This window comes from Danio rerio, chromosome 25 (genome assembly GCF_049306965.1).
Source record: "Danio rerio strain Tuebingen ecotype United States chromosome 25, GRCz12tu, whole genome shotgun sequence".
In the NCBI taxonomy this organism is placed as follows: domain Eukaryota; kingdom Metazoa; phylum Chordata; class Actinopteri; order Cypriniformes; family Danionidae; genus Danio; species Danio rerio.
In genome coordinates, this window is record NC_133200.1 from 12,206,374 (window position 1) to 12,229,206 (window position 22,833).

General features: G+C 36.5%; 1 protein-coding gene across 41 annotated transcripts in view; it reads left to right on the plus strand.

Annotated features, from left to right (window-relative positions):
• agbl1 (AGBL carboxypeptidase 1) overlaps nucleotides 1-22,833 on the plus strand; it is a 395,646-nt gene that overhangs the window by 74,626 nt on the left and 298,187 nt on the right. For 14 of the 41 annotated variants that reach the window (XR_012400283.1, XR_012400288.1, XM_073942869.1 and 11 more), the window contains one exon: nucleotides 5,390-5,551. The exons of the other annotated variants lie outside the window; for them this stretch is intronic. Coding sequence is in view for 12 of the 14 variants with exons in the window: in XM_073942869.1 (XP_073798970.1) it covers nucleotides 5,390-5,551 (162 nt within the window). In the remaining 2 variants the exon portion in view is untranslated. The remainder of the gene's footprint in view (nucleotides 1-5,389; nucleotides 5,552-22,833) is intronic. 41 annotated transcript variants of the gene reach the window in all.

The following is a 22,833-nucleotide window of genomic DNA, read 5'->3' on the forward strand; positions in this document are numbered from 1 at the left end:
GAGTCTCCTAAGGTAATATCCAAACGCAGGGAATGGGTTGTAGCGAGTGATTGACGCGCCGTCGACCAATCACGAGCTGAGAACTTATGCAAATATAAATTGTAGCCAATGGGAGCGCTCCAACCTAAAGTTCTGCGCTGTTTTCTATACGAAGCAGCCAATGGATGAAAAGTGGGCGGAGCGTCACGATGGGCGATGACAGGCCATCACAACAATTAGAAGAGAAGTATGTTTACATATGCTTCTTCAAATTGCAACAATGACAAAACATTCATCGGGCATGGTGGCATTTCTACGTATAAATGATTATATAGGACTATTTTAACAGGAAATCAAAACAAGACTTACTTAAATTTCCTTTATAGAATTGTTAGTTTTTTTCCCGTTTTGCCACATCATCAGCATCCTCCAGCATGTAGTTCTATTAGTTTATATATATATGTTTGTTTATAAGTAGACTACAAGCCTTGTAAAGAGATTTCTATACACAATGCATATAGCTCCATCTAGTGGATGTAGTGTATTGTAGTGTATTCATAGCTGTGATAAACCATATCATAAATTCAACATTGTTTACCTCGAGTATAATAAGTGATTTATATATTAACAACACTGCATTTGGTATTAATCAGTATAAATGTCATTATAAATTCATATTTTATCACTTATAAAATGATCCTTAAGGGTAAAGTTATATTAATATTAAAAATATTTCCAATACCTGTTAATGGCTGGTCAGCCATGACAATTTACTCATTTATTTTCTTTTCAGCTTAGTCCTTTTGTTATTCAGGGGTCGCCACAGTGGAATGAACAGCCAACTTGTCTAACATATGTTTCACGCAGTGGATGCCCTTCCAGCGAGAGGGTGCTCGCTGCAGAGCCATTTGAGGAGAGCTGAGCTCCAGCGAGGGGGAGCATGAGCTGTCGCTCCTCCTTCTGTAAGCTGTTTTAATGCGTACACCAACCCCACCCCTAACCCTACCCCCAGTGACATCACTCATAGAAGAAGTGCAAAAAAGGTGGAGCTCAAGCTTAAGCTCCCCCTCGCTGGAGCTCAGCTCTCCTCAAATGGCTCTGCAGCGAGCACCACTTGCTTCCAGCTGCAACCCATCACTGGGAAACACCCATACACTCTCATTCACACGGACACTGTTTAGTTTACTCAATTCACCTATAGTGCATGTCTTTTGGACTTGTGGGGGAAACCAGAGAAACTCCAAAGGAAATTAATGCGAACACTAGTAGAACATGCAAACTCCACACAGAAATGCCAACTGACCCAGCCAAGGCTCGAACTAGCGACCTTCTTGCTGTGAGGTGACCGCGGTACCCACTGGGCCACCATGCTGATCAAAAAAATCTACTGAACTATTAAATGGATCATTAATTAATTCATTAATTTATTCATTCATTCATTCAAGGTAAATAAAATAAATGTGGATTTGTAAATATCGAACTGTGTCAGGTGTCGCCACAGCAGAATGAACGGCCAACTTATCCAGATTATGTTTTACACAGCGGATGCCCTTCCACCTGCAACCCAGTACTAGGAAAGATCCATACACACTCATTCATACACTACGGCCAATTTAGTTTTTCCAATTCATCTATATCACACGTAGGGAAACCAGAGCACCTGGAGGAAACCAGGAAAACATGCAAAGTCCACACAAAAACACCAATTGAACTGACAAAATTAAATGTTGCAACTGACCCCTTGCAGAGGGACGGTTGCAACAACCCACAGAAACAATTGCAACAGTCATTAAAATGTAATCATAAAACGAAATCTAAAACACCAGGTTGGATGTTCTTTTTATTGTTTTGGTAAACAGACTAAATTTAAATTGGTTAAATTGTTAGATGTGTTAAACTGGCAATATAAATACAGGGTCACACTTTACAATGTTCATTAGTTAATGTTAATTAATGCATTTACTAAGATGAACAAACAATGAACAATACATTTACTACTGTTTTGTTCATGTTAGTTAACGTTAGTTAATGAAAATACAGTTGTTCATTATTAGTTCATGTTAACTCAGTGCATTAACTAATGTTAACAAGCATGGACTTGAATGTTAACAATGCATTTGTAAGTGTTCAATTATGATTAATAAATGCAGTACATGTGTTGTTTATGATTAGTTCATGTTAGTAAATGCATTAACTAATGAACCTTATTGTAAAGTGTTACCAAATACAGACTATTAAATGAACAAGCAACCAATTATCAGGCCAAAAAAAAAATGAAACAAAAAAAATGTTGTACTGAAAATTCAGACTGAACCTTTACTAAACTACTTTGAACTTTGAAATCTAATAATTAATCAAATAATTTTTTTTTTCAAATTAAATCACACTGAAACTGTGATGCAATTAAAATTGTACATTGTTAATATTGCAAGCTTTTAAAGTAATTGGGGACTCAACTCTGTCAACCCTGATTAAACTGTCTATGCTAGGGAGATTCAATAGCTTTAAGGTTTGATAGCTACAGTATACCTATTTAAAGCTAAGAAAACATTGATTTAAATTCTATAAATGAATAATGTTTCAGAAAAACAGATTAGACAGTATGAGAAATTTTCATTAAAATAAAATACTTTTTGACCTAAAAATGAGTTTTATACTTAGAGAATGGTCACATGGCTGATTTCTCTCAAACTGAAGGAGGTCCAACTGAGAATATGTATGAATATCATCACTCTAGCTCATTCCTGAATGGAGGAGTAAGTCTTGTTGCAACTGACCCATGTTGCAAGCGTCCCCACTCTCCCATACTCACCATTGTTTTGTATGCATTTACTGCTTCGTGAGTGTTTCATTTATTTACGGAAACCCCATTTCGATTAAAAGCATTTTTTTTATTCTCTCAAAATGTGCCCCCTGTGACCCGATGATCTTTCCATCATGACAACTCTGGTGGCCTATCATGCTTTGTTGTTGTTTTAGGTTCACCACTTGTGCCTGTGTATTTGAAAGTCTGCTCCCTGTGCTGCTGAACTGTGTAATATGATCAAGTTCACTTCGATTCGAGTCTGAATGCATTTTCAGGGCCAGTGCATTGAGACCACAGCCTTGTCTCTTGCTTGGCTAAATAGAGACGGTAGAATTTCATTGGAGGCCATAATTAACTGTGTTTCGTCTGCAAGTTCACCAAGGGAGTTTCTTCCATTAGTTGTCTAAACCTAATCTGAGACCAAAGGCTCTTTAAGTGTAAGAAATGTGCTGATCTTTACTGCGCTAATACACGCAAGCCAGGCCTGGTTTTCGACCGCATGTGCTGCGGTCATTAGAAGTCAGATCATGAAATTGTAGCACTATATTAAAACCACAGACTTACTGCAGTGCTTACAGCAGCTTTTGCTGAGGTAAAAAAAGGTTTAGCACTTAAAAGGCATGCTATATGGGACATATCAAATTTTACATCTCGAAGAAGTGCCATATTAAAGCAGACTGGGACAACCAGGTGTCAAAAGATTAGATAGATTAAATAATGTAGTGTGATACTTATATTGACAGTTAGTATCTGACATCGCTCTATCTATCAATCTATCTATCTATCTATCTATCTATCTATCTATCTATCTATCTATCTATCTATCTATCTATCTATCTATCTATCTATCTGTCTGTCTGTCTGTCTGTCTGTCTGTCTGTCTGTCTGTCTGTCTGTCTGTCTGTCTGTCTGTCTGTCTGTCTGTCTGTCTGTCCGTCCGTTGTTTTTCTTGTTCTATCATTCTGTCTTTCATGCATCCATCCATCCATCCATCCATCCATCCATCCATCCATCCATCCATCCATCCATCCATAAATCCATCATCTCCATTCGTTCATTCGTCCATCCATCTATTTGTCTGTCTGTCTATCATTTTATCATTCTGTCTTTTGTTCTATCTAATTATTGTTTTATCATTCTATCAATTCAATTAATTATTTGTCAGTTAACTCTTTCTCTTTTGCTCTTTGTGAAGTTTATTTATAAACTAATTTCAAGAGGAGCACGCGCTTATGATTGATAGCACCTGGTCCACATTAGCTAACACTGATTCACCAATCAGACGACTCCTTAACCCCTATAAATAACCAGAATATCTTACCTCAACCATCTTCGTCTTTAAGAATCCCCCTTCCTCCCCTACTCCTCCCCCCATTTCCTTGTCAGGGCAGCACGGAGGCTTAGTGGTTAGCACCACGGTCGCACAGCTAGAATGCCACCGGCTCGGACTCTACCTGGCCAGGTCGGCGTTTCTGTGCAGAGTTTGCATGTTCTTCTCGTGTTTGCGGGGGTTTTCACCGGGCTCTCCGGTTGCCCTGCAACGGGGGGAGCCCCGGGCTCGAAGACCTCACGAGTTTAGGACTCTCTCCCGGGACAGCATGCCAAACAAGCTCTATAATCAATCATCAGCTAAGGGCGAACTCTGGAAATATCTCTTTTGTACTGAATCTATCGTTCTGTCACCTCATTATTTGTTCTGTCTCTCATTCTTTCTATCTATGATTCTATTTTCTCTGTCATTCTTCAGCTCATTATATCATTCTATATAACATATTCTATCATCCCATTCTATCATTCTATACCATTCTTCTATTTTCTTTGTCATTCTGTTCTGTTTGTCAATATTTTTGCTATAATTCTTTTGCATTTTTGAACAGAATCTGTCATTCTGTCTACGTTTTCTCTGTTTATCATTCTTTCTATGATTCAATTCATTTTGTTTATTGTTTTGCATATCTCTATCTATCTATCTTTCTTTCTATCTATCTATCTATCTATCTATCTATCTATCTATCTATCTATCTATCTATCTATCTATCTATCTATCTATCTATCTATCTATCTATCTATCTATCTATCTATCTATCTATCTATAAACAGAAAAACCATATGAAAGCATTCAGACCTCCTAATTAATCTCAATTTTCGTAAAGTGTCTTTTGAAAGATGGCTCATCATCATGAGCATCACATTTCATAAGGATTCCGCTTGACGGACGACACTCTTGATGGATGATGAGAAGATGGTAATGTCCCTCATCATTTTAAACTTTATGCACCACAGATATGCAGCTGGCCACTAACAGGGTCACAGGAGAGCCCTCGGGTTATCCCGTCATGACAAATGTCCCCCTAAATAGCATAGACTATAATCCTGGTGATATTAGAAGATCACCGTAAACTTTGTAAATTGCACTGGCCATGGTGCACTTGTTTGCCAAATAGTAAAATATGACCCACATGACGTGCTTGGAGCACTTAGCGTTTTCGAATGCAATGTTCTTGCTGTGGAACATTTGGAGAGCAGTTTCTGTGTACTGTTGTTGACTGCCATTGGTCCTAAAACTTGATCTTATTGGAGGCCTGTTTGTTTCTTTCTAAAAAGGCCCGTTTTATGTCTTGTCCTTGCTAAAACGCAAGTTGAAGATGGAAGACACACGTGAAGATTCATCTGAACCTGATGCCCCTGCACAGGCAAGCCAACCACAACCATGGACATTTTCCAAATCATCTTTGATTAGGAAGCTAAGACAGCATTTAATCAGCTGTAAGTACATACATTTTCCATGCATGCAATGTAAGAGTGATTTTTATTTCATTTGTTTTACGCATTTAATTTGTATGTTATTAATAATAATGTCTGACAGGACGTTCGTCAATTTTATAAAATGTTTTAATTCTGCTTTGTTAGAATTTGCTAACTTTTTGACAATTTTACACAAACAGACACAAAAAAGATCGGTAAGGTACAGTTCAAGGGAAAGTATTAAAAAACATGACCCAATGTAAGCTCTTTTAATCCATAATTTGAATCGCTTTGTGTTGTGTTTTACAATTGATGGAAATGTGCATACATTTAACTAAAATATGCACACAAATTTCTGACAGAACATTATCCTTTTGTTTGTGTGTGTGTGTGTGTGTCAGTCTTTCTGTCTGTTTGTGTATGTATTTGTGCGTGTCTATCTTTCTGTGCGCGTGTATGTGTGCGCTGGGGTGGACTTAGTGATTTCAGGGCCCTAAGCAGTCCTAGGTATGGAGCCCAAGCATTGAAACTCCAAACATTCTATTTCTCTAAAGATCCTTTTTTTCTTTGTAGATTTTTTTTGTAAATAACTGCAGATTAAAATATATATTTTAAGTGGAACTTTTTTTTCTTTTAAATGTAAAAAGTAAATACAATAAATTCACAAATAAAAAACAAGTTCATGAACTAAATCCATATTTGTGATTAGATTTTACTATTTGCATGTGCAGTACATGCAGTATGCCCCAGTTTAATCTATATGATTAATATAAACTTGGCATTGGTCGGGGCCCCCTAAATTCCCGGGGCCCTAAGCAGCTGCTTACCTTGCTTATTGGTCAAGTCCGCTCCTGTGTGTGTGTGTGTGTGTGTGTGTGTGTGTATATACAGTATATACATTTGAAGTCAGAATTTCTTATGGAGAAAGTCTTATTTGTTTAATTTCACCTAGGATAAAAGCAGTTTTTTATATATTTTTGAAACATATAAAGGTCAAAATTATTAGCCCCCTTTAAGCTATATATTTATTGGTTGTCTACAGAACAAACCATCGTTATACAATAACTTGCCTAATTACCCTAACTTGCCTAGTTAACCCAATGAACCTAGTTAAGCTTTTAAATGACACTTTAAGCTGTATTTTTCACTTTAAGATGTTTTTTTAAGATGTGTCTTGAAAAATATATCTATATTGTGTATGTGTGTGTGTGTGTGTGTGTGTGTGTGTGTGTGTGTGTGTGTGTGTGTGTGTGTGTGTGTGTGTGCGTGTGTGTGTGTGTGTGTGTGTGTGTGTGTGTGTGTGTGTGTGTGTGTAAATAAATATATAAAATAATTCAAATGTTTTTTTTTTTATTTTTAACATTCATTAATTTATTATTTATTCATTTTAACATTTATTTTAATATATATAAAAAGTATTAATTATTTTTAAATTCATTAATTACTTAATTTTGAATTGATTATTTAATGATTTGTTTATAAATTGATTGATTTATTTTATTATTTTTTTATTGTAATTCATTAATTTATTTAGTGTGTTTATTTATTCAATCTGCATTAAAACACTTTTGGTGACATGGTGGCTCAATGTTAGCACTGTTGCCTCACAGCCAGAAGGTCGCTGGTTTGAGTGCCAGCTGGGTCAGTTGGCATTCCTGTGTGCATGTTCTCCTCGTGTTGGCGTGGGTTTCCTCCAGGTGCTCCGGTTTCCTCCACAGCTCAAAGACATGCACTATAGGTGAATTGAATACGAACTAAACTAACCGTAGTGTATGGGTGTTTTCCAGTACTGGGTTGCAGCTAGAAGGGCATCCGCTGTGTAAAACATATGCTGGATGATTGAAGGTTCATTCTGCTGTGGCTTTGTTTTTGTTTTTCGTGATGTTTTAAACGTATGTTTGGCTCTATATTTATCAACAAACTGAAAGTGAAAGTGTGACCATAAAATCATTCAGACACAAATCTTTTTTCACTGTAAGGCATTTATTGTCGATCACTGTTAATGACTATCTTTTGAAATCGTATATCCTTGAATATATGATGATGATGTTTTCACAGAAAGTCAGCAGATTGGTTTGCAGTGTGTTAATCCGAGTCTAACTGCGTGAAGGAAGCTTCACAGCGTCTGGCGTCTTTGTTTTCGTCATCCGCGTGACAGTTCATTTAGGCGAGAGGTGCTAATGGCATTGCCTCTCCGAGCTGATGATGATGAAGCAAACCAAGCGTCAGATGAGCCCGTTGTGGCTTTGCAGACCCATATTTAGACATCTCTAAGCGATCTGTGAAACTGAATAATGTGCTGAGGACACTCTGTGATCCTGGCATCAGACAGATTTTTAAATTATTTTTAAAATAAATATCGGAAACTGCACGGCTAGTGTTTATGTCATGTGGGAGCGTAAATATATGTGCACACTTCAACAACTTCTCCGTATGTGCTTGCTGATTTCAAAAGTTGAAGTGTTAGACGTCCTACAGTTTTCCACTAAATGATGGAACTTGACTCCATGGATTTGTTCCCATTTAGACGTGAGCATCAGTGAGGTCAAGGATGGATGTTGGGCAAATGGGGGTCTGGCTCACAGCTGCTGTTTGAGTTGATCCCTAAGGTGTTTATTAGGGTTCAGGTCTGGGTTTGGGCGGCTCAGTCAAGTTCTTCCACACAAGACACAATAAATCATGTTGTCTGTGGTGGGTAGTGTTCTTTCTGTTTGTTCTGTACTATAGAAATAGCCTATACAAGGGCTTCCTAAACTGGGGATCACAAAGTGGTCATCGAAAAAAAAAGTTGAGGTGACACATTCTTTAATTCTAAAAAAAAAGTATTTATTATTTTTGGTTAGTCGTAATTAAAAAAAAACAATACAAGTATACTGAAGGCCGCTTTACACCAATAAACAAGTTGGCGGTTGTATTTAGCCGGCGGGGGTACACTCTATATCCAACAAACTCATCAGATTTGTTTGTGATATGACCATAAACAAATAAAAACCAAATTTTGGGAAAGCTGTTTGTTCTACGCACCATTATTCAACCAATAACATGGGATGGGACTATCATTGTGACAAACCAATGTCATGATATGCAACCCTGCAGGCACAGGACGTCAACATGACCTCATATTGATGTTGTACCCCAACGTTGTGGGGACGTTGGATTTTTTTGGATATGAAAATTGGGTTGACGTCAGAATCCGACGTCAATGTCCAACGTCCAACCTAAAATCAACCAAATATCAACGTCTAATCATGTTACACCTTGACCTTGTATGGATGTTATCACTATGACCTTTTTGAGATGCTGGATTTTGGTCACTTTCCAACATAACCAAAAATCAACCAAATATCAACGAAATTTGACGTCGTTATTGGCGTTATTGGAAGTCAAAATAACGTTGACGCTGGCTAAATGTTGAATTTTGGTCACCTGACGACATGACTTAAATCTAACTTAATATTAACTTCTTATGATGTTGTATGCCTGCTGAGAAGTGTTGAAAACCTGTTGAAAAAAAAAGGTTTGTTCAAAGCACATGTTAGAAGAAGGTCACAAATGACCAATTATAATATTGAATACAGCTGTAAACAGCAGTTTCTGGGCTCCAATTTAATGCCAATATATGTTTTTGTAAAAATGTAGCATTTATTTCTTAATATATCTGTAGCTAGTTCAAAATACTCAACAAATTACTATTTCAGTAGTAATAATCATAATCATGTTTATTTAGAAGTGTGTTCTATGCCCTTTCCAGAATTACCAAAGTTCAGAATTTCTAAACATTGTGTAAAATGTTGTGCAATCTACAGTTGTTTACACACACATAAAATGCAATACTGCTACGTGGTGTCTCAAGTACCACCTTGGAGAAAAAAAGCTGCTTTCATTTACAGTGACCTGAGATCAAGCTCATGCATTAATATCCTGTAATGTTACAGTGTTATGGAGATTTTTGTCAAAGTAACTTCGTCCATTTTGCATCTTAGACCATCATGTGGTATCATGTGAGTATCTGACTATGCCACTTTTTGTTCAGATTGGGCAAAAAAACTACACTGTAAAACCCAATAAATTAAGGTAACTCAGTTTAAGGAAACTGATTGCAACAAACCATTTAAATTCAAAAATGAATCCTAATGAGTACTGTGAACTTAATCCATTTGAGTAAATGAAGCAATTTGAGCACAGTAAAACCTGATGAATAAAAAAAATAATGAATGAAGAGAACACTAACCAACTGAGTACTGTAAAACCCAATAAGTTTAGACAACTCAAACTATTGGAGGAATCCGATTGCTACATACTATTTGAGTAAAAAAAAAATCTAATCTATATGAGTACTGTGAACTTACTCCATTTAAGTTGAAGTAATAGTGTATTTAATTAACCTATTACCTTCAATACTGAGTTCAAAACTATTTTCAGATGAGCAGAATTAACTTGCAGTCAATTTTCAATTCAATTCAATTCAGCTTTATTTGTATAGCGCTTTTACAATGTAGATTGTGTCAAAGCAGCTTCACATAAATGGTCATAGTAACTGGATCAGGGTAGTTCAGTTTTTAGTGTTTAAGTTCAGTTAAGTTTAGCTCAGTTAAGTGTAGTTTGAAGTCATTATTGAGAGTCCAAACACTGAAGAGCAAATTCATCGATGAGTAGCTTTTCAGATCCTGAACCATGCAAGCCAGTGGCGACAGCGGAGAGGGAAAAAAAACTTCACCAAAAGGAGAGTAAAGAAAAAAATACCTTGAGAGAACTCAGTTGGGCACGATCATTTTAATTTCTCCGCTGGCCAAAAGTCTTGTGCAGAGCTGCAGTCTCAGCAGTGGCTGAGTTACCTACACTCATTTCATTTGATAAAGTTGACTGTTGGGTTTTACAGTAGGGCTAGTTGGTAAAAGTAAGTTTTTCCAAAAATGCGAAATACATAAAATTTTTGCAATGGTGAAGGCTGTATCTGACGTATGCCTCTTGTAGGGCTTGAGCCAAAGTTTCGTATGATATAAAGTGTTTTGGGCCCCTGTTGATCCACCATCAGGCCGATCATTTTAAGTTTCTAATACATCTCTGCCCGATCACATTCAGGGCAGAAAAGCGACCTTGAATTGTCTAACACTTGATTGTTCCACACCGCTTGAACCTCTAAATACAGAAGTTGCTGCAAACAGGGAAACCACTGTAGCTCTATTTTTTGTATGATAACATGGGAACAAATACGTCTCATCTTGCATTCAAATGCTTGTTGTTTGGGAACACTGTCAGTATTTCAAAATGACTAAAACAACAGATGTAAAGCTTGAGAGATATAAGTGAGATTTAATGGCATGTCATTTGACCATTAACCAAAAAACTGCAACAAGTTTAAAAATGTATAGTCAAATGCTATTTTTTACCTTAAAATATCAGAGAGTACACTCTAATTGTTAATATTAACTCTAGTAGTAAATATTTTACATCAGCATCAAATAAATTAGGAATCACAGGCCTAAATAGTCAAACAGGCCAATGATCTACTGTAAAACTGCAAAGTTTTTCCTTTGAATTTTTAAAAAGATACATATAGGCAGTAATGTTTTCAAACTGATCCCAATTCAGTCATTTATTTTAGAAAAGGTTTTACATACCTGGAACCAAGAGTGTAGATTTGCTCTTGACATTGGGTGAGGACATACATCCCTAGTGGCCATGCATCAAACAGCACACATATAGTGTTGTGCTTTTAAAAGCATGAATAAAGTTCTTCATAATATGAAATACTCACTTAATACAAATAAGAATCACATCCCATGCTGCAAAAGTTAATTTACATGATTTTACTGCAGTCAGGCTTTCAGAAAGTATGAATGTAGAGAAATTTAGAGAGATGTGTGACGCAATTTAACTGTTTTATCCTGGTTATTGCTTTTCATGATCATGAAGGCCAAAATCGAAACTGAATTTGGATTTAATGCACAGCTTTGGTTAATAGTATTACGATGAACTTGTGGCAAACTTGACTTTGTGCATGGTTAGGTTACTAAGGGTTGACAGAGCATTATTTTATTTTAAAGTCTATTAAATTATTGGCAAATACATTTCTTTACTTGGTAGATATTGGTGGGAACACATCCCCTCCATCCATGCCAATCCTACGCCCTTGCCTGGAGCAAATTTGCTCCAAATCAATAGATGAACAGTAATACTTTACAGTTTATACATGTATAATGAGACATTTTTCACAAAATTGCATAAGATATGATGGTATTGGTTTAAAAACTCTTTGAAACATATTTTTTTCAAAAGTGTGTTTTCAAGTTCTCTTTCTTAGTTTAAGAAATGTGTAGAAGTCGTTTACACAATGTAATCTTATAGTTCGGAAAGTATTTGAAGTTTCTGCCTGCTATTGCAGTGTTTGTGCTGGATTAATGTTAATTTCATTAGCATCTTCAAAAACACTCTTTGGATTACAATTCCTTACAGGCCTTCCGATGTAGCCACAAACCAGCATGGTGATTAACATCAGAGCAATTACTGACGGTCAGCCTTGAAAGCAGAAGGTTTTGCAATAGCGGACTACGCCTGAGAGCTTCTCGCTTCTTATAAGATGTGAAAGTGAAATGGCAAAATTCATTTCACATCTGTTCTCTTTTATCTTTCATCATCCAGCAAGGGTGAGGTGAGAGTTAATGAGAATGTAATCTGAGGAGGATAGTTTCTGATTTTTAAATCAGAATTGTGCTTGCAGCAGTAGATTTTGGCTTGCTTTATTGTATAGGGAATTTTTGAAATAAATAAAGTAAAATAAATAGGGATGCTTTATACACTGTACTCTTATTACAAGATAAAATCTCACAATTTCAAGTTTCTGAGCCATCTGTGAAATACAAGGGCTTAAGACTTAAGTTTCTTGATAAATATGTTGAAATAGATAAAAAAAATTCAGCCTGATCTCACGAGAAAACATAAGTATTATATGTTTTGTCAGTTTAGTGGCTAATTCATTTGTACATGAAATTGTATGTTTTTAAAAAGAGGCGTGGCACCCAACCCCGCCCCTAAACCCAACCGTCATTGGGTGATGAGCAAATCATACTAAATTAGATTGTACGAATTCATACGAATTAGCCACTGAGTCAAAATGTTTTTGCTTTGGAAAGTCAGTCAAATAAAAAACTAAATCGCAAATTTGTTTATTCCAGTTGCAAATCACAATTAGGAGTTTATATCTTGCGATTCTGCAGTTGTTATTAATATAGTTAGGATTTTAATCAGTCAATTTTCATTGTTATTTTATTTGCAATTTCTGCAAAAGAAAAGTTACAAATATGACATTAAGTTCATAAAATACATAAACAAATTGCTTCTCAGAATTAAAATATATTCTCACAATTTTTATTTCAAGAAATGAAATGACACACAAGATCATAAGTCATTAATATTAGGTTAGATATAGGTTGTGACGTCAGGTGACCAAAATTCAATAGGTGTGTTCGACTTCAGCGATCGAAATCTGTCCTAAAGCGTTGCATGCTGGTTAGAAATTTTGTCTGGATTGATGCTGCGCCGACGGCGCCACGTGACTGTCACATGTGGCATCAAGGAACCGCAACAGCGCTGCCAGATCAGACAATTGATTCAGCCGGTGCAGGGTTAGAAGAGTGACTGCAGGAGCTGCGATGACAACACTGTTATCACACGATTGGCTAGGTTCACTGCATGACAACAACCACGTGTGTTTCGGGTTTATTATTGAACAAATTTCGCCTCACAAATTTCAAAACAAACCATTAACTTTTTATACCATCTCATAGAAGTCATATTGGTAACGTTATATTGGTAATGTCCACACAATGTCAAGCTGTAACATCATTAGATGTTGATATTTGGTTGATTTTAGGTTGGACATTGGATATTGGACTATGGACTGACTTAAGGGGTCAGGGTTCTTTGGCCTGGGTTCTGACGTCAACATGATTTTCATTTCTTAACAAAAATCCCCACAACGTTGGCATAAAATGTCAGTCTGGTGCCATTTTGATTTCTTGTGCCTCCTGAGTGAGACGGAATTTGTTTGAAAATAAAAATACAGCACTTTTTTTATTCCAACAAAAAAGCTTACATATAGTTTTAAGCTCTGCACCAATTGTTTTGTATATATAAACAATTAAAGCGACAGTCCACCCAAAAATTAAGACTGTCATAACTGAATCCTTCCATGTGTTCAAACTCAAACATCATAAATGTTTAATTATAGTTTTTTTTTTCAGTAAACTATCTATTTATTTGAACAGTAACTGATTTAAACCCAAAATAGTGGTGCATTATGTGACTTCACCTCTTATATAGCTACACCAATTCTTTCTTTTTCGTCCCTACAATATATTAAGCAAGATTAAATCCCTCTCTTCAACTGTTTTTTGTGGTGCAGCATGATATGCGTCTGTCCCTATCATTTCCCCTGAGCCGCAGTTCAAGCGAAGCACCTTAATTAACGTAAATGAAACTCTGTTTGAACTCGGTGGCTGTAAATCCGAGACTCGGCCTCCCCATTCCCAACGAGTCTCTCATAACTCAACGTGTCCCGTCTACATATTTCTCCTCTGATTACCTCTGAAGTTAATTACCCTGCTTACACTGGCCAGCGAGTTCATAAAGTCTTCAGTGCTGAAATACTACAGAGCTCTAAATCCAGCTGTGTATTATGTACGATGATAGTGTTTACATGTCAATGGCGTTTTCTGTCAGACTGGTTCAGAGGGAAAGTGTGTGTTGGCTGTCGTGAGTGTGTCGGAAGCTGTCATGATATCCTTCTTATGTGGTTTATGAGGATGTGAGGGGTAGTGTGTGACCACAAGAGGGAGATCACAAGCCGTGGATTGTGGAAAATACAAATGCGTTGTAAATAATTGTGGCACTCGAATGGCTTACTTCCGGACAGGAGTGTGTGTGCTGGATATTAATCAAGCAAAATGGTTTATAGTGGCTAAAATTGTGGTAAGACTTTGAACTGTGTTAATATTATTATGAATTGTTCTGGCTGAAGAGTGTTAATTTATTATTATGACATATAGAATAATTGCTCAAATGGTTTATTGCTCTATCAAGTGCAATTCATTAAATTGTGTAATTATTATTGTAGATATGATTTTCGTTACCTTATATAAAATGTATATCAGTCTGTCTAGAATTAAAAATAGCTTATATTTCAAATGTATTCTTTAAAAAATGTCTTATACATATAACAAAATGTGTTAATATGCTTTTAAAAAGTCTTACTGATTCATTTTCTAGAAAGTCTCATCTTTATACGTTAAACAACACATATGTACATTTAAAAAGTTGTTTAACTCATATTTTACTAGAAAAGTCTTATATTTATAGAGTTCTTTGTAATTTTTTAAATACATATTTGATCATTTGTAATTGCTATTATTATTATTTGTACTTGTAGTATTATACTGTACATATATAATATAATAGCTCTGGTTACTTTTTTTTTTTTTTAGTTACTGGTTGGGATATAGAGCAACAATTGATAAATAATAAACAAACATCATGATAGCCTCTATAGTTTCTGCTCTAACCACAGCCGAAACCAAAAATAATGTAGTATAACATAACATACCATAACATAATATAACATAATATAACATAATATAACATAATATAGTAGTGACGCAGTGGCACAGTAGGTAGTAGCACAGCAACAAGGTCACTGATTCGAGCCTCGGCTGGGTCAGTTGGCGTTTCTATGTGGAGTTTGCATGTTCTCCCTGTTTTCTCACCCAGTCAAAGACATTCGCTTTAGGTGAATTGGGTAAGTTAAATTGTCCGTAGTGTATGAGGGTGAATGAGTGTGTATGGATGTTTCCCAGAGATGGGTTGCAGCTGGAAGGGCATCCGCTGTGTAAAAACATATGCTGGATAAGTTGGCGGTTCATTCCGCTGTGGTGACCCCAGAAAAAAAAGGGACTAAGCTGAAAAAGAAAATGAATGAATATGATATAATATAATATAATATAATATGATATAATATAATATATAATATAATATAATATAATATAATATAATATAATATAATATAATATAATATAATATAATATAATATAACTGATCCATTAATCTTCTAATGCAGAAATAAATGTTTTGATGCAGTTTTGATATTAAATATATAAGAAAGATTTTTAGGAAAATGATCTTGCTATATTGCATTTTTGCTGAACTATTTTGAGGGATGTTTGCTGTAATTATTTCAGTTGGCATGTTCAGTTATAATAGTGTAGAATGTGTATGCCTATATTTACAATTTCTACGACATCATAAACCTTGTAGGTACATTTTGTCCCCCTATTATGCAATGGAAATAAAATGCTATGATGAAATATTTTAAAGAAAGTCAAGCCCAGTCATACTGACACTATGTAAAGAATTCACACATTCCACGGTTCACACAATACTGTCTGGCGAGGTTATTGTGTCCTCTACATACATGCTATTAACACTTATATCTCCACATTGCTGACCATAATCACCTGTTACCCATGTGGCAAGCTGAAATTTGGCCAAACAAGTAAGGCCCAGAAAAGAAAGCAGGGTCAGTTCAGTATAAATAATGGTCGTGATTTTAAACTGCAAAAATATGTAACCACAGTAAGTTTCCTTATATACAGTATATATGGTGAGTTACTCTAAACTGACATTCCCAGAGTTCCCTGCATGACACTTCACTTTTGATGCTTTTTTGTTGACATTACTGTTGTTGTTTTTTTTTTATTTCCATCACAGGCTCATTGGGAAAATGTGCCCAGGGCTAAACTTTTGAGAACCAGGAAATATGTGCTCACAAGTAAATACTGTATGGCTGCATTTTATGTGTAAATGGAACGTTACAGGGTGGCACTGCTGACTAGTGATCTCCATATGGGATTTTATTCCAGCATGATTGGTTTACTTGGTAGTTCACCACGGTCAGTAGCCATGTTTCCATTCAAATATACAAATTACATTTATGCGCAAAACAGCAATATTGCATAAAAAATGTGCGAATAAAGCATCGTTTCTATCCAACGAGTCAAAGAGAACTAAATTGTCACTTCCTGATTAACTGGTGCCAAATATCAACAGTAAAAACCAAATTTGCTGCGGTAGAAAAAGCTGCGTTTTGCAGTGAACACGTGAACATTTTGCAATGAACACGCGGTGGCGTTTGAAGCGACGCATAGCGCAGATGATCTTGACAGTTCTGGAGTAATTAATAATCTAATAAGGGTGCTTTCACATCTGTAGTTTGCTTCATTTGGTTCATGGGCAATAAATGATACATTGTTGCATTTTCTGCCGTCTTTGGGTAGTTTTCACACCACACTGCTGGCTTTGGTCCGAACCAGTTGAATAGAACCAAAATGCTGTCATCTGACAAAATCAACTTCTCTCATTGGCCAGATGTTGTTGAACATAGTTCCTAAACTGCTTATCGATTGGTCCGAATTCACGAGCTGGAATATGCCAATGAACTTCCGCAAGTAAACAAACCGGCAGACACAAAATGTTGCTTTTTACTATGGGGATGACTGCACTAACTAATTGTATCCCTGCTTTAGACAAACTATACATTTTGAGAATGAAGCGCGGCCGCGGCTGGAAAACAATGTTTTAATGTATCACACGGCACTTCAGGAGGAGGTGTGAATTAATTTAGCTAAACTGCGACAGGGTCATCTTGCGGAAATATTACCAACGGTCCATCAGGTAATGTTTTCCTCTCTCTCTTTGTTGGTAAAGCACTGTCAACAAATATTTTTCCTCCATATCCCATAATGCACAGCGCATCAGCCTAAAGCAGCTAGATTAGTCCAAAAGGCGCAGTACTTTTTGCGGTTGGGTCTGTTTTAGTTTAGATCATATTCTCACCACAAACGAACCGCTCCAGGGTTCGTTTGAAAGCGCACCGAGACCACCTCTTCCAGCAGGTCTCGAAACGCTTTTTTGGTCCACTTTGGTGCGCACTCGAGTACAATTGCTGCATTCACATCTGACCAAACGAACCGCACCAAGAGGGAAAACGAACTCTAGTGCAATTTAACCGAACTAAATAAGGCAGGTGTGAAAGCACCCTAAAACTAATAGTGAAACGGTTAATGGGTTTTAGAATAACCAAAACAACATTTCTGATGTTTTACAATGTGCTCAGTCCATTCACACACATTTTTATCATCACATGACCTCTTAAAACAAAATCACATGACTTTTTTTAATGCTCATACTGGAATTTGTTCAGTAAAAGTGTTTCTATCGTAGTTTATGCGCGTCTTTTCTTATTGAATAAAAAGTTTATCCTACTCAGTTATGCGCATACGATTTTTAAGCACATTTTTAAAATGTATGTGCATCTTGGCGTTTTCATCAACTGATTTTTTTATGCGGATGTGCAAAATACAAATAAAAATAGGTGGATGAAAACATAGCTAGTGACAGACTTGGAAACAGAGTTTGGGTCCAGCGTTTCAAAAAAACAAAAAGTTGTGGTAAAAGCACAGGGTTGCAATGGTTTTGTCTTCTAGTTTGGTTTGAAAACACTATCAATTTTAGTGAATGTGGTAGGTGGGTCTGTCGAGATCCAGCTGATATATTATGCACAACATTATGCACGATGGGTCAGCCAGCTTTTCTCATGGACATGAGCACGAAAAGATGTTGAGATTGGAGGAAATGTATACAATGGCTTTTGGTGTATTTACGATAAATGGCATGCATAAGAAAACCTGGCTCAGTAAAGAATTTGGGATTGTCAAAAATGTACATGACGGCCTCTAGTGGATTTGTGAAAGCAAAAACTGTAAGCAAAGATAATCCAGGATTCATATTTCTCGATTCTCAAAAATGTAGCCCTGAGCACAAACCGCCAATGAGCCTGGGTTGTTTCATCATCAGTGATGCACATTGAAGTTTTATATCACTTGCATTACTTTAATTGTATGTGTGTTAACATGATGATGTTTATAGTAGTGTATGTGAATGACACTGAGAGTCTTCTGTATATTAGTATGTTTCTCTGCTCATGGGAAAAGATGTTTGTAATGTGTATTGGGTCATCACAGACTTTCTCATCTCCTCCTGCTTATGGGTGTGTTTTTGCTAAAAAAAAAGTATGATGTGTAGATGAGTGCTTCAAAACAATGGTGGTTAACACTAGCTATTTCTTACCTACATATTTTAAACAATGTGTCAAAAATGTAAAAAATTAAAAAATTTAAAAACAAATTATAAATGTATAATAAATTCAAAATTCAAATGTTATGCGGACAAAAAGAGCAATATTTTATTGCTGTTTTAAATTATTTAACAAAAGGTGGCTGACTTGCCAAACTGACAGCAAACTGTGCAAAAATCACTTCATTTTTTTTTTGTCTTGTTGTACTCATGTAAATGTCTGCTTCCAATATGTTAAAAACAGACGTTTTCTTTTAGCCTCATAATTTGATGTTACCGAAATGTTTCCATCTCTTCGCCATAAATAACGTGCTCACAACATCCAATCAGATAAAAGGAACCGAAAGGCAATTTTGTGTTTACGACATCACAGAGAGGATAGCACTTAAAGTCTCTAAAGCACAAACTGTTTCTCGGTTCTAATACATTATTTTTTATTTTATATTTGCATGCAATTGACAAATAGTCGCAGGCAATTTAAACTTTAATGACAAGGCAGCACTGATCGGGCCAGTAACGATTCTGTCAATTGTCCCGAGCATCTGTCACGCTGGACCCAGGGCATCAGACAGTCCTTATTGTAGAGCCCTGTACATAAACTATTAGGTCACACTTTACTTTGATGGTCCGTTTGTTAAATTTAGGTTATATTGCCTCTATATGTCAACAAATTCTTATTATATAATGTTAGTTTGTGGTTAAGGTTAATGTAAGTTGACATGTACTTGCAAATTTTCTTATAGTCAGTTAAATGTCTGTTGAAGGAGCAGTATCAGCAGATATTAGGCAGACAGTCTACTGATACTCAAATTTGCTATCAAAATAAAGCGTTACCAATTATTATGATGAATGACAGCTTATTGGGTGTCCTATGTTCATTTTTTAGATAATTAGTTTGCTTGGAAAACAAGAAACAAACAAAAAAAAAAAAAATCCAACAGCACAATTTTTTACATCTGTATTGTAAACTTTATCACACAATTGTGCATTGTTTTTTATATACAACTCGTATACATGAAGCTCTGTTAAAAATATCTTACATTAAATAATAAAAATATAACAACTGGCTACAAGTAAACCAACATGGGTGAGAACACTGAAAATTGTAGTGTAATAAAAATTTCCTACTGAATGTTTCGAAAAAATCTGTCAAACCATTTACTTGAAAATAGCCGGTGATGCTTAATACTCTGCTGATCACGAGTTTAATGGCCATCTGCAAATCTCTACTTTAAATTAAAGCATGATGACTCAGTCCCTCGTGGTCCACTAACTTAAAAATACCATGTTAAGCATCTTTTCTAGCCATTAACTGTATTTTTGGAGAGAGACAGAGAGAGACGTGTTCGGAGGGCACGCGGTTCAGTGCCAATTCAGTATCTCTCTCTCTCTCTCTTTCATCACTGCCACTAGACTGTCTCCCACCTGTCCTGCACCCAGGACAGGACGTGCATCTTTGTATTTTGTTCCCAACGCAACAGGACCTGCGCTGTGAAAGTATCCCGGCACGGTCAGGCTTCAGGATTTTCCACTGTGCTCTTTTGTGAGCCAGAAAGTCAGACTGTCAGTCAAACGATGGCTGTAACTTGAGCGATCGACCAAGCGCTGGCACTCGCATGCTAGGGATGGCTGAAATAGCACTTTCCATAAAACACGCAGGGAGAGGGCAGTGAAATCTGACCTCAGGATGGGCTGCCAGTTCTCCAATACGCCTATGCTGTTCTGCCGCTCTCTCTCCCACCTACTCAACATTACCAATAACCTCACAATGGCTGCATCTCAAACTATAGGCAGTTCATGTACTTGTTGCCTTAGGGAGTGACTTTGGAGGCAGATTTGTGGACAAATACACCTCAGAGAAACTACAAAAAATAAAGTTAAAATCGGCACACTGCCACTTTAGCTTTTAAAAGACACATTTAATTGGACAACATTTCAACATTGTCTTCATCAGGATATACATAGTCAAACTCTAAACAGTATACAATATTCACCCCAATTAACCAATAGGTGAGAAAATTGGAAAAATACACTAGTCAAAACCAATGGCGTTGCTAGCCCTATCAACCCTATAACCTATACCCCCAGGCCCGGATTTGCTAATCAGGAGCACCGGGAGAATACCAGGCGAATTTGAATAATTAATATTAATGAATAATACACCTGCTCAATGAAAATCAGATGATTCACTACATTAATAAATCTGACATTACTTGATCAGAGATCTAAAAAGGGGAGAAAAAGATTAAGCCATCAATAGAAAGTAATATCGTGTCTTGTGTCTAATACTTTGTTTTTAACTTGGTCCATTAGCGCTATAGTGGACCAGTGGTAGACACGTTGCGTTAAAATGCCGTTTGACTTGTGTTCGAATCTCACCTGTCAAATTTATGTTTTAATTTTTTTTATTTTTATTGTTAAGACATATAATACTGTTAGGGCAAATTCAACATTTGAATTTCTAAAGCAGCCGTTTTCTTGAAAAAGATGTGATAGTGTCACTAGAAACTAATTGGAAATGACCTTATTTTAATATAGACAGTCGTGAACTGAGGTGGGGCGGTCTGGCTTGAAACACCAGGGCTGAAAATGAGTCCCACTCTAGCCCTGTATACCCCCCACCCCTTATCATAAAGTCGATTTATAATCTGATGCTAACTGACATAGCATGGTACAGTAAAATATAGCTATAAAATAACAAGCTAGATGCATGAACTCATCTCCAACGCGGAATGAACCGCCAACTTATCCTGCACATGTTTTACGCAGTGGGTGCCTTTCCAGCTGCAACCCATCTCTTGGAAACATTCATACACACTCATACACTACGGACAGTTTAAGCATACCCAATTCACCTGTACCGCATGTCTTTGGACTGTGGGGGGGAAACCGGAGCACCAAGAGGAAACCCACACAAATGCAGGGAGAACAATCAAACTCCACACAGAAATGCCAATTGACCCTGCCGAGGCTCGAACCAGCGACCTTCTTGCTGTGAGGTGACAGCACTACCTACTGCATCACCATGCATGAACTCACAGTGATCTAAATATTACAGAAACGGATGTGATTGACTTTATCATAGCTAGATAAATATGTCTAGTACAATTTATGTGTTTCTGAATAATTTGCATGTATTAACATTGATGTGCACATTTTATTGATTACAGTTATTTTATTTTACCAAAACTTTACACATTTTATACCGTGAAAACAAATATTAAGCTTCATCAATAGTTACAACTATTCAGTTTTGCGAAAAAGTATTAATGTAATAATATAATAATGTATTATTACCTTATCTGCTTTAGCTTCTCAAAATAATGAATTAATGTCAAAAGAACAGTGGTGAGAATTTTTTAAGACTTGTCGTATGGTAATTAGAAAGAAAAATACTAAGAGAGTCGGGTGATACACTGGTTATCTTATTTTGTGTTCAACAATAAAAAGAGGGCGAGGCAGTGGTGCAGTAGGTAGTGCTGAACCTCGGCTCAGTTGGCATTTCTGTGTGGAGTTTGCATGTTCTCCCTGCATGTTTCCCCACAGTCCAAAGACATGTGGTACAGGTGAATTGGGTAGGCTAAATTGTCCGTAGTGTATGAGTGTGTGTGTGTGTGAATGTTTGTGTGGATGTTTCCCAGAGATGGGTTGCAGCTGGAAGGGCATCCGCTGCGTAAAAACTTGCTGGATAAGTTGGTGGTTCATTCCGCTGTGGCGACCCTGGATTAATAAAGGGACTAAGCCGACAAGAAAATGAATGAATGAATGAACAATAAAAAGAAACTTAAACAGTTTTGGAACACATGGAGGATGGTGGTATAAAGTAAAAATTTACAAATGCTCAACTTACTATTACTGTTTTTCTCAGAAAGTGTTATTTACTAAGTAGTTTTAAAAATGTGTACTTTTACTTTCCCTTCAGTACATTTTCTGTCCAGTATTGGTACTTTTACTCCACTACTTTCCTTTAACATGCAGTCACTACTTTAATTTCTCCCTGTCTATGGGGAATAGAAAAATTAGTCTTGTCATTTCTGTCCAATCAAATCGCACATAGAAAGTAAATCGCATCATACTGAACAACCTCAAGACATGGGCCATTTATAAATGCAGCAAAC